At 37.9% G+C, this 13,329-nt stretch overlaps 1 protein-coding gene across 2 annotated transcripts; it reads right to left on the bottom strand.

Moving 5' to 3' along the window:
- Positions 1-492: 492 nt before the first annotated feature.
- CFAP418 (cilia and flagella associated protein 418) lies at positions 493-13,323 on the bottom strand. 2 transcript variants are annotated; one of them, XR_014895738.1, is made up of 7 exons: positions 13,189-13,323; positions 9,906-10,005; positions 7,367-7,437; positions 6,728-6,793; positions 5,750-5,845; positions 2,390-4,380; positions 493-2,306 (listed from the first exon to the last, which is right to left on the bottom strand). XR_014895738.1 is itself a non-coding variant. In XM_085303805.1 (6 exons), exons 1-6 carry the CDS (start codon positions 13,311-13,313, stop codon positions 4,221-4,223), a joined length of 618 nt encoding a protein of 205 aa, XP_085159931.1. In that variant the 5' UTR covers positions 13,314-13,323; the 3' UTR covers positions 493-4,220. The 2 variants fall into 2 exon arrangements, 1 of the variants encoding a protein (XP_085159931.1); XM_085303805.1 differs by having other exon boundaries at positions 493-4,380.
- Between the last annotated feature and the right edge of the window lie 6 nt (positions 13,324-13,329).

The following is a 13,329-nucleotide window of genomic DNA, read 5'->3' as shown; positions in this document are numbered from 1 at the left end:
AGATCATTTCATAATCCTTTCACCAGAGAAAACAAATTCCTAAATTTTTATAAAGTTTTTCTTGAATAGGAAAAACACAGCAGGGACTCAGTTTAGAAGACACGTAATTCAGATTCCTTCCAACTTTTCATCTTATATGAGTTTTGTATCGGAAGAATACTCTCCTAATGCACACGTATCAAGTCCTACACTTAATATGCATCCCTCACAACTGAGCAGCACCTGACACTCCTGTAGCTCCATCCCCCATGGGCAGGTCTGTCCTCAGTCATCCAGTGTCACACAACAGGGAACACTGGCTGGGCCCTGTGTGAAAAGAGTTTGTCAGGAAGAAAAATTTGCCCGGGCAGCTCCTAACAGTCTGTCCGCTATTGTGTGACAACCACACGCACTGGTTATGTGACCCAATGACTCATATGTCAGGAAACAAGAGAAGCGAGCAGTCTTTCAGTGTCTGGCATTTTCAGAATTATCTTCAGTACAAAACTGAAATGAGTGTTCAGAAAAAAATCTTTATTCAGTTTTACACATTACAGAGCTTGTAATATGTAATACTATTCTGTGCCTGTAAGTAAAGTTTTACAGCAAGTCAATATCCTTAATAATTAAGTTTCCTGAGCTATATACACATTCTGAATTGGACATATTTTGCAGGAGAAACAAGTAAGATACTCTGTTAGAACAGCACATTAGAATTTGATAAGTAAAAGCTATTAAAATGTATTGCATACATCAGAATTTGATTCCTATCCAGAAGTATTGCAGAAGACTGTTTTAGAAGACAAGATGTTGGTGTGGCTTTAAATCACTGATTACATTTCCAAGAAAATGCTTTTGTGTGGACTTACTTTGTCATACTTTTGTCTCTGTTTTGTTGAGGGATCTGCTAAATAGTAATGGTGCACGCATTTTCAAGCAAATGACTCAAGCAAAATGGAAATCTTAAATTTTCATAGTGCCCATTCAACAGGCAGAAATGATATTTAGAGCAAATACTAGAAGAAAACAAAGGTCACGTTTATAGTTAGCAAAACTGTTCTGCAGTACTTCTGTTTGACAACAGCTGAATGACATTCTTCTACAAAATTCTTTATATAACCCCTGCTTTCTCAGATAACTAACAAGGAAGTATCACTTATGGACTAGGCTATATGTACAATCCATGTGCAATCTTGTAATATCTTCATCAAATGAACATTCAAGCTCCAATTTTCGCTTTTTTGACATTCTTTTCATTTGAGGACTTTGCAGTGGTTTTTAACATGTTAACACTGAAGAAAATACAAGGAGGAGAATCTAATTCTTAATTCCACCTGTCTTTCCCACAGGGTAATTACTTTTAATGATACAGTAACTATTCTCAGATCTAGAAATATGCTAAATTCTGTAATGAAAGACAATACAATAAGTACTATTTCTACACATCTTTAGATCTTTACACTTAGACAAGGAGCTATCATAACCCACCACTCTGATCAATGTCAGAAACAAGTAACTACTTGAACAAACATGATGATCTTAGGGAAATGCTCAGGTTTCCACATCATCTACAAAAGAGACCATCTTCTAAATATTCATTGCTTGAAGTGCAGTCTTAAGGGTGCTAGTGATATAATCAGCTGATAACAATCTCTATCTAGAAATAATACTGTTTCTACACTTCTCTAGACTTACAGAAGACTGAGGGATGAGGTGACCTCTGAGAATTGCTGATTTGTACTATCAATAGGTATTTGTGTCAATTCCTTTGACACTTCATGTCTCAATTCTTCCCTAGCCTCTATTTTCAACTGTTGCAAGCTTTCTGTCTTCTTGTCATCAAATCACCAGAATAGATGTTTTGACCTTTTGTTTCCACATATTTTCCTTCACACACTTGGCAGTGTAACCTGGTCCAGAGGGGAATGTCTGCTGCAAACAGGGTACAGCAGACATGCTCCTTTGACAAGTGACACGACATCTGACAACTTCATAGGACTTGGTGTTATTAACAGAGATGAAGTTCACATTCTCCCTTTTTCTTGCTCACAAGTTGCAAGCCTAACTTGTTTCCTGCATTATGGCACAAGTTCCAGTGGAAATTCAGGCCAAAAATGCATCCCAAGGGCTACTTGATTATCACAGTCTCCAATGACCTTGGAAGAGCTGAGCCAAAGCTGTAACTGAATTTATTTTTCTTCAAGATGGAGAATGGAAAGTAAGCTTCTTCTTCTGCAGTGCTTGTCATCAAATTACATACTACTGTTGTGTTCTTCCCTTATCATCAGCTTTGAACTTCTTTGGGAATGAAAATCACTCAGCCTCACCTGAAGAACAGGAACCCAGGAACATTTACTGCTTACAGTCCACACTTAGGTATCTTTTTGTAAAGGGCTGAAAGTAAGCTGACCTTTTCCAGTAGCTGACTGAGCTCTAATCAGCAGGTCTCCCTGTCTCCTGAACCTGCAGTATTARACTCGAGCAGCTGGAACTTCAGCCTGAAACAGTAATTGCCCTGGAAACAACAAATTACACTAAATATGTCTATATCATTATGGCAGGGGAAACTGAAGTTCTTCTCCAAAGCCAGCTACCATGTTTTAGGCACCTCTCTGTGTCCACTAGCACAGCCCTGAAATGTGAAATCTAAAGCACTGGTAAGCTGTGTACAGGCACACTGCCAGGCCTCTCTGACATGCTGCAGGTCCTCCACAGGCTCTGCACAAATACTCACCCAGGTGGAAGATAGATGGGATGCAGAGTACATTATGCCTCTGGCTGTTACCAGGACCTGCTCCTTCAGAGCAGTACAGTCAAGGCTGCTGATTCAATAGATGACTTCTATAAGAAAGACCATGTAATTGCCTTAGAAAGGCTCAGAGGCTCAGAAAAAGAACAGATTGATCATGTACAGATTAGGGCAGTGAACAAAATTTCATAAAAACAAAAATGGCTCTGTATAACTGGAATTGCACAAAGCCAAGTCATTTTGAATTTATCTACACAGTATCACATATGGCATAGCAAATATACTGACATACTGACAGACTTCTCGTTCCTTTTTTTTTTTTTTTTTTAGTTACACCACATCCACTGTCTCTCCTTGGAACTTCAGATATTATTCAATGTAACAATTTCCAGGACTGGTAACCCTTTTCTTTCCCCCGAAAAAAAAACAAAGCCAACTCCAGCCTTATTTATAAGTAGCAAAAACAAATAAGCTTATAAACTACAGTGACATTAACTGTAACCAAAGCAATTCACCAATTAACATGATATTATGATGTTACTGGGGGAGGACTGTATGTTGAAACAGGGCAGATATCCCTTCTGAATATGTAGTATTCTGAAGTGAAACTATGCAAACTGAAAAAAAATGAAATATGAAAGTCAGTGGGGATATATTTTTCTCACTCTTAAAGTCTGAGCTTTTTTTTCCTTGAAAATATTGAACAGAACCAAATATTCCTCAGAATACCTTATAAACTGCGAAGTATTATTCAATAACCTGTTCACCTCTTGCAGTGAAGGCTGAAGAGAAGTCCAAAAAGGTTCCTGTGATAAAGGTCCAAGGAACTTCAACACAAAGTCCTTGCTTGGCAAAAAAGAAAGAAACACATGGAGGATAGTAGGAAATAGGAGTGAAATTTCCAACACCTGCAGTTCTTAGCTACTGGTGGGCAACAGAAAGTAAAGTTCTGGGGTGTGCTAAAACCTTTGTGGTGAGAGCTGATCTTGCAGTAATCTTTTAGGAGATCAATGATTGYTGACAGCCATGGGAAAAATGAAACAGTAATATTAATTTCCATATAGAAATTCATATGCTTGTGTTATGGCTTCATCTCAGCCCATCATTTTCTTTGAGTCCCAGATTTTGCAGATGTGGGAAATAAAGTACTCTTCTGGATGAGGAACACAGCCAAGGTGCTGACACTCTTCAATTCTTTGCCCTATACCTAAGTCTGTTAACTTCCTTTCCTTAACACCACTGAAAATGAGTTTAAGCTCATTTAGTCTCAGAAAAAGCCTCCAAATTCTTTGTTTCTTCTAACAATTCAACTCCCCATATGGTCTGCAAGACAGTTGAAGTGAAAAAAGTTTTCAGTTTGAACTCTGGGTGTCATAATCTATTTCTAGATATAAGTATTTGGGTTCCCTTTCATTCTCAGAAAACTGCATGGGAAACAAATTGAGCTTGTGACCTGTTTTTACATAAAAATACTACAACACACAAGAGGACTTCATTCTGCATGTTTACCACAAACCCATCGAAGCTGCTGGTCTGTTTGGAGGTCAGTTAATTCATCAATGGATCTCCAGCTGCACTGACAAGCATATGCCCGTGATCCTTTCTTCTTTATCATCTTCGCCCTTAGTTTACTGAGTTCAGGCATGTTATTCCTGTCAATCAAGTGAGTTCATTTTAAGATCAGGCCTTTTTTTTTTTTTTTTTTTTTTTCTTTTTTTTTTTTTTTTTTTTCCTGAAGTAAAAAGATCCATGAGACCATTTCAAATCAAAAAAGCTTTTAAGCACATTGTTGAGTGCCCCTATCATCAATGAATTTACAGATAGGCTTAAATTCCATTTTTGAACAGAATCCTTTTTTTGTAGACAAAATTCTCTGTCAGCTTTATAGACCTTGCTTCAGACCCTAAAGAAAGAGTTTATTATCTCATACCAATGCCTTCCACTGCACTGGGTTTTCTATTAATTCAAGATCTCAGAGGCAGAATAATTTAGACTTTGATTAAATGAAACAATCATTTTTATTTAATCTAACTACCAAACTCATCTCAGGGGACTAGTGCAGTGTTGTATTTTTAATCCTGCTTTCAATAATAGGAAAAAACAGAAGTCTTTTATTCAAAGAATTTTTTGAACTAGAGAGAAAACACAGGATAAACCTAATATGTAGTACAAGAAAAATAATGGAAAAGGAGATAATTTATCTGTTACTGTTCTACACCAGCTGTAACACCCTCTGGTGGTCAACCACATACTCAGAACACATTAATTACCTTGATCAGTGAACTGGAACACATAGAGACCTTATAAAAACAAGAGGAATTTAAATTTGATGTCTGTATTAGGATAATGCCTACTACACTACATTTCACCTAAGTCTTGACATTAGATATAGTTTTAGAGAAACTGGAAAAAAAACACTCTTTAATTTCAAGTCTTCCAAAAAAGTGAAATGAGAAAACTTAAAGGCAGCACAATATAACAAGAAAACAAAATCTCACTTTTCCAGTTCATCACATTTCACTTTAAAAAGAAGTCTGTTAAGAAATGAAACCATGTGAGTTTCACTGAACATGTTACACAGATGGTATAATGCTCGATATTGGAAAGAAAAAGAAAACCTGACTTAAAACAACTGCAGTGTGTATGAAAGACTGAAAGTATAGCAAGAAGTATGTGCCAGAGAAATATTCTGCAGTAGAACACCACTCATCACACAAGGCATCTGTTTATTTCAGTGGTAAAGTTGCCACTTTACTGTAAAACCTGAATTATTTTTAAAAGCAGAGATGTGTATTTGGTAGGTAGAGTGATAGGGGTAAGAAGAGGAAAAGAATGAAATGTGATCATGTGAGGTATTGCATCCCTCTCTCCACAGACCTTCCCACTCAATCACCAAACAGTTTGCACACACGCTCCTGGTCAGATAACACAGAAGTGCTCTGGACTTTTCAACTTTCTCATTCAGATCAGGCCCTGAAGTACACTAACACAATATTAATATCAAATCCAGCTGTGGCATACCTGAAAAAAAGATAATCACAGGATTGATCCCATATGTAGTCATTGTAAAGTGACACACGGAAGTCACAAGCAGTACAACGTAGCTGATCACATGTTCTGGTCAAAGAGAAGAGAACAAAACCCCCAAGAGCTTATTATATTCAGAGAAATCACACAAGAACATTACGATTTTAAAGTACAGCAGACATTACAGAAAGTACAGACCCAGAAATGCCAAAATCTTACCAAAGATTTGCCAAAATACCAAAGATTACAGCTGCCCTGTAATCTTAGATTTCTACATCTCTGGCACATATATAATAGTATGTATTTTAACTATATGATCATGTACCATTTTTACAGGTTCCTTACTTCACTGAATATATCAAATAAACTGATGTTCTTTTTATATATTCTCTTTTGTCCTTCTCACTGATACGGTACCTGAGCATTATCCAAATATGCATCAAGTGCATAATTACTTAATACAGTAAAAAGCTAGATGGAAAAGTAATAATATTCTATAGGATGATGGAGATGCATCTTTAAAGCACTTCTCCCACTAAGCTCAGATGCATCTGCAAAGCACTCTGCCCGTCTTCAGGTCAGGCTCCTGGAAAACACGGCCCACTGACTTAAGTGACATACTCAGCATCACATAGAAAGCTGAAGAGAGGCAGAAAAAACATAATACTCTACAGCAGCAATTTCCTTAACTACAAGATACCCTTTCATTTTTTGCAGACTATTGGCTCCTTTGCACACATCTTTCAACCCCTCACAGAAACAAGGCAAAGATTTGGTGATTAGCAACAGGGAATTGGAGGGATCAGCTGATTCTAATTGCAGTTATGGGCAGCCACATGTTGAAATGAGTATATAGCTGTCCTGTACAATTCAAACTAAAATTCAAACATATATATGCTGTACCATGAGAGATCCACAGTTCTGATAAAAACAATGATAATGCAAGTAGAACATTTTTGTCATGTTCCCTACCTTTTTGAAATATTTGTTCCTATACCATATGGTGAAGAGCTTCCACCCAGATATACTGGACAGCACCTATATGGATTTCATAGAAAAATATTAAACTGCAGTAAAACATTCTGTAGAAAGTAGTACATAAAAGAAAATACTAAACTAAATTGTTATGTGCCATACTACCTCAAGTACGTGTGCCTTTTCAACAATTTTTTCTTTGAGTAGTTTACTGGCATGGTACTTCTAAAATAATAGTTTACTGAACACAGGTAAAGCATTCAAATGTCTACAGACTAGAATTTTAAAATATCCATTACCAAGGCAGCCAAAGAAAACTCTGTGAGAGCCAATCTCTAGATCAAATATACATAAGACTACATATTGCAGTTTTTTATAACTGTGTGTGTCCATAATGCAAAGGAAGCTATTCTTCAATAATTATTTAAATTGTAAATAATCTTGACCACATGACAACATGAAATGAATTATTCAAAATTAACTTTGTGTATTTTATCTTTGCCTTTTCAAAAAAAAAGCTTCTTTAAATGCTTTCTTATTTAATTTCAGCATAATTTAAACAGTAGTAATATCTATTAGACTGATGACATACTATAATCYTGTTATGTTCAACTGACCAAAGAATTTTTCACATACCTTTTCCCACGAGCCTGCATAACAAGACTATTGTTGTGAGGTGTGATATCTGCAGAGTTAGACCTCGATTTCTATTTTAAAAGGTAATCAAAGAGAAAAAGGTAGCGTTATAACAATATAACAATCTTCTGTTTTACTTAATAAGCAAAAGACAGAAAATCTCAGTAACAGAAGAAGGGGACTGAGAAATTGGAAATTTTCTTGCTTAGTTTTCTGTGAGACTCTTTGAGATGAAGTCTGCTGAAATAACAGATGCACCGGGAACACAGCTGACAGCAGACCTAGCCCAGGCAGTTCTTTCCTCAGATGCAATCTCTACTTTATAAAGTGTTTTCTAGAAAGGAAGAGAGCAGGCTTCTTCTCTAAACAATCTACTTGGTTAACGGAAGGAGATAACAAGAGGAAGGAGAATAAATAAATATGACCTAAAATACAAAACTGAAATAAATGTCTTATTCCCAACAATTTTGAAAGAACATAACCATACCATTCCTAAATATGTAGGCTGAGCACTGAAAATCAGCATGCCTATTTAAAAACTGAGTTCTGATAGCCAGATCTATAAAAGGGTCTGAAAATGAAAAGTGAACAGAATTCAAGTGCAGTATTCATAGAACCTCAGGCTTTTTACCTTCAAATTTTCTGGGTCTCTGCAATTATGCTCTGTGCCTGTTCATAAATATCTGAAAAAAACAGTAACAGTCCAACACCTCTCTAATGTCTAATTAAAATCCAAAATTCATGGCCTCGCATGCCTTTCACACAATAATCTGTTGATCGCTTCTCTCCCCATAGCCAGCTCCCAACCCTGCCTAATGAAAYTCAACACTACCTGATCACTTTGACATTACATTCACAATTAAGCATCTTASACTTACTCATCGAGAACTTAGTATTAATTAAAAAGATAATGCATCTTTGAAAATGTTTGTTAACTAGCAACATGCATTTGCTGCATATAAAACAGGTATTAGAATTCTAGGTAAATCAGAAGTCCTAGGAATATATGGGTTGATAAAATGATAATTTTATCATGACATAATTTTCTCTCACTTGTACATGTTTATTGCAGTATACAAGTGCTTTTTCGCTTTTTTCAGATTAAATCAGTCTGTAAGGAACCAAAGGTATACAAAATGAAGACAAGAAAGGTCACTCATATATGAAAATAAGAGAGTCTGCACAAAGGGCTAGAAGTGTAAATAAAACAATTTTCTATTGATGGTATCTAAATGAATTTTTATTTTCTACCTCTTCTATGACTCTCTACTTCTGCCTGTCCTCACTGTGTAAATATGTAGCTTTATTTCTGCCTCTGGCTGCTAAATACAGAAGTCATTTGCAGATAATGCAAAATTGGGAGGAGTGGTTGATACTCCAGACAGTTGTGCTGCCATTCAGAGGGACCTCAACAGGCTGGACAAAAGGTTTATAGGAATTGCATGAAGTTCAAAAAGGGGAAGTGCAAAGTCCTGCACCTGAGAAGGAATACCCTCATGCACCAGTACAGACTGGGACCTGACCAGCTGGAAAACAGCTTGGCAGAAAAGGCCCTGGGGGTTCTGGTGGACAAGCTGACCATGAGCCAACAATGTATCCTTGCAGCACAGAAGGCCAACAGCATCCAAGGCTACAGTAGGCAGASTGCTGCCAGCAGGTCGAGGGAGGCGATCCTTCCTCTCTACTCTGAGAGGCTGCACCTGGAGTGCTGCGTCCATTCTTTGGCTCCTCAGTACAAGACATGGGCATACTGGGATGAGTCCAGCGAAGAGCCACAAAGATGATTAAGGAACTAGAGCACCTCTCATAAAAGGAGATGCTGCGAGAGCTGTGACTGTTCAGCCTGGAGAGGAGAAGGCTCGGGGGGATCTGATCAATGTGTATAAATACCTGATGAGAGGAGTAAAGAAGATGGAGCCAGATTCTTTTCAGTGGTGCTCAGTGATGGGACAAGAGGCAACTGGCACATATTGAAATATAGGAAACTCCACTTAAATGTAAGAAAAATCTTCTTCACTTGTGAGAATGGTTGAACACTGAAATAGGTTGCCCAAAGTAGTTGTCAAGTCCCCACCCCTGTAGTGAAAACCTGACATGACACGGCCCTSAGCAACCTGCTCTAGTTGACTCTGATCTGAGCAAGGGGGTTGTACTATACAATTTAATGAGGTTCTTCCAGTCTCAACTGTTATGTGATTTATGGTTCTAAGTACTTATCTCAGGAAAAAATAAAGACTGCATTCTTCATTTCAAAACAAAATATTAACTCAGCCTACTTTCATATATGGCATCATGCTCTACTTTGAGCTAGCACTTCCTATAACTGCCTGTCACTGCCTTGGTAAGACCATCTCTTTATATCTCTCCCATTCCTCACTCTGTAGTGATTATTGCAGTTTCATTCCTGCTTGACTATTCTGCAAGTTTATCCTACAGCTGATTTTAATTTTTTTTTGCCTGAAAATAGTTTTAGTTTATGGTGCTTTTCTCTTCTTCATTGAACCTCATCCCTTCTGCATTTCTCCAGACTTCTACTCACCAGAGGTGTTTTGATGAAACTGTTGTCATTACAGATTTCATCAAAAATGTCATCTATATTTTCTTCACTGCTGCCAGCGCTCATTAATAACTTAGTTGATCTGAAAAGAAAAAAAAAAATCATTTTGTAAAATGACTAGAGTAGTTATAAAGAACAAAATTCTTTACAGCTTYTTCTCCTCTAATATTACCGTAGTATCTAAGTAAGTATCTAAGTAAGGCTGTCCAAATCATGACAGATCAGATCTAGACTGCAGGACGCCTCCTTTCAGTGCCCAATGAACTGGCCCATCATAAGTCTTTTGCCTTTTTTTGCTTTGTTTTCAACCATTTTTGCACTAAATAAAACCGGAATAACCGAGGAAGAAATTGGACAGCCCTTATTTTTCATAAAGATCTTCAGCAGCAGGAATATAGAAAAGTCACTGAGATCTTTAGACTCACTGCTACAGAACTTACAATACAATTTAGAACATACTGCTCTGTACAATTGTTTCCTAATTTTTTCAAATTAATTCAAATATGAAAGTCTCTAGAATACTGAAATAATGCTTCAAATCAGACATTAAAGGTGTTCATGAACACMTWAKGTGTTCATGAAACGGCCATTGTTCCAGGTGTCCAGTAGTCTTTGATGGAAATGTAGTGGACTTTCACTGATGGTAGATCACTACTGCAAGTGGTACTGTTACTGCCCACATAGAAGCATTGACAGAACTCCATAACATAAACCAATCTTACAAGCAGGCAGTGCTAAAATTTTGGAGTAATATTTAGAAAAAGTGATGACTGTGTTTGATGGAGAGGGGTTTTGTTTCTACTATATGCAAATTTAAGCCCATCCCTTAGTATTGCATTCAGAAAAAAAAAATAGTGCAACTTATTGTTGAAAACAGTGAATCTGCTCACTAAMCTCTGTGCGTCTAGCCTGGTGATGAACAGAATTACCAATCAAAAAATCCTTTTTATTCTTTTTGAGAAGTGCATCAGTGTTTGATTTTGTTTTATAATTCAGAAAACCACAGAGCCTACGTTTACAATTCAGAATGGCAGTCTTATTTACACTGCAGTACAGTGCAAGGCTATTCACACATAGTATTACTGGATTAATTACACATTAGTCCTCAAAAACTAAAAGCATGAAGCTGGATGTGTCTGGAAAGTTCATCTTGCTTGGCCTGTTTGACAGAAGATATTAATGTTGTGTGTAAATGTGCGGTCTTTCTCACCATAGAGAAAGACAGAGTGCCATTTAATACAGTAGTCACAAGATGCTGTGCTATCTATCCTGTTTCAAAAAGATGATTCAGTGAGTATGTTGATGGATYTGAAGAATCTGAAATGACAACGGGTATCGCACAGACCATGGACTGAACACTCTCAGTAACAGCAAACCTAACTGAGGAAGTAATGAGGATCAATGTCCTTCACAGAAGCCTGAAAAGACATTAATAAACATACTTCAGTATGATCCTCCAGTCAAGAAAGAAACTCAACAAAGCTCAAGGCCAGGCTGCTAATGCAGTGGCAGAAAGAAACTACTTCAGGAGTGGTATTTTGTTTAAATTTTGTAAGATCAGTTAGTGAAAATACCTATGTTCTACATGATGAACAAATGCCACCCATGCACAAGTGGAATATGGCTGCTGATTCCTACAAGCAGGATCTTCTGGAAAACAGGTTTGAAACAGATGCTTGCATTTACTGATTTACTGCTCCTTAGCATAGTACGCAGGTCACAGAGTTGTAATCAAATTAGTGGAGGACCTACACTTTGCCATTTTGACTATAATACGATACAACAGCAAAAGCTGTGAAAAAAGTAAAAAAAAAAATGTTAAAAAACATACAATAGTGATGTTYTGAATTTGAAAACTCAGCATAGTCCAGTCAACTGACAGCTGGCAAGTAGTATGCAATACAGGCAAATCATAGCAGTATCTCTAAAATAAATTTAGGAAGTACAAGATGAAATTAYTTTCATGCAGTAATTCTGCAACACTGCAATCCCAGGAGAGAAGAGCTGTATTTTGACAACTGCAAAGGTACTGAAAGAAAGTATTGCCTTCAATCTTGTAAAGCAATTGGCAGATCCACAGTAAAGGATTTATTGGCCAAAATACTGCAATGGCAATAATTTTATAAAAGTCAACTCAATAGAAAGTCTTCTGGTTGTGCATAATAATGCTTTAACGTAATTCAAAAATTCTAAAAAGGAATTTCTGCTAAACTGTATACATTTAGAGAAATCACTTGCACTTTGCTTTCACTCAAGTGAAGTCATTACTCAAGTCTGCTGTTTGCTAGTTGTCAAAAAAGGGATGTCTGTAGTACCGCTGCATCAAGCCATCACGAACGAATGTATTTCTGAGAAAGAAGAAAATAATGCTTTTTGATATTGTAATTGGATTGATTTAATTCAGATGTTCAGCTAACCAGTATGCTAGCAACAGGGAAGTCCAGTAACGTGGTGAAGATATTGGACTTGGTGGTCTTGTATTGATCATGTGGCTCTCTAAGATCTTTGACTGAGAGTCTGGAGTATCTGTGGCATAGGTGATGAGCAGCTGACCCTTGGAGATACCTGACTAACCACGTCCTGGGCAGACAGCTGATAGCCCACAGACATTTAGACAAGAGTTTGGGACACTYGTAGCAGTTAACAGAAATCTGAGGGCATTTAGCTGCAGCTACTTGGCAGACAGCATAGCAGTAGCATCAAAAGTGATCTCAAAATGGTTGAAATTGTCAGTATTCAGACTGTAACAATCACTTTGAAAGCTATGAAATTTGAATTGGATGCAGAAAAGCATGAACAGCATAAATTATATCCTCACTATTGAAGATATGTTTTATATTGTTCCCAGAAATACCCACAGAACAAAACTTCTGATAATATGATGACTGAAGTTCTTTTTGGTATGAACCAGAAGATTTATATACATATTTATGTATCACAAGATTATACAGCTAAGTAACATCAGATCCTGACCGGTAAGTAAATTAATATAGCTTTTAATGTCACATTTATTTTGAGGTTCAGATACTCTTTAAGAGACAAATTTATTGTCTTAAGTAACTGCGTATGCCGGCACACGACTGAAAAATAGACACGAGAGGCTCGTTTACCACCGGCCTGCGTTTTAGGTCCTTAACTTCGGAATTTAAGTTCCTCGGCAGACTCGGCCCGGCCGTGGGGAATGCCGGCCGCCCCCCCGCGGCAGGGCAGGGCCGGCCCTGACCCCGGCCCCGGGCCCGGCCCGCCCAGGCAGCCTCCCGCCAACCTGGCCTTCGCCGCTCCCTTCTCCTCCTCGCCGTCGTCCTCCCCGCCGCCGCCCGCCGCCCGCGCCGGCAGGCGGCAGAGCCGCCGCTCCACCTCGTCCAGCAGCCGCTCCAGGTCGTCCGCCATCTTGCCGCCGCCGGCC

The sequence above is a fragment of the Rhea americana genome, unplaced genomic scaffold (assembly GCF_003343005.1).
Source record: "Rhea americana isolate MKP2758 unplaced genomic scaffold, rheAme1 scaffold_0, whole genome shotgun sequence".
NCBI lineage: Eukaryota > Metazoa > Chordata > Aves > Rheiformes > Rheidae > Rhea > Rhea americana.
Note: the sequence above shows the minus strand (reverse complement) of the source record. Positions and strands in the feature narration are given on the sequence as shown.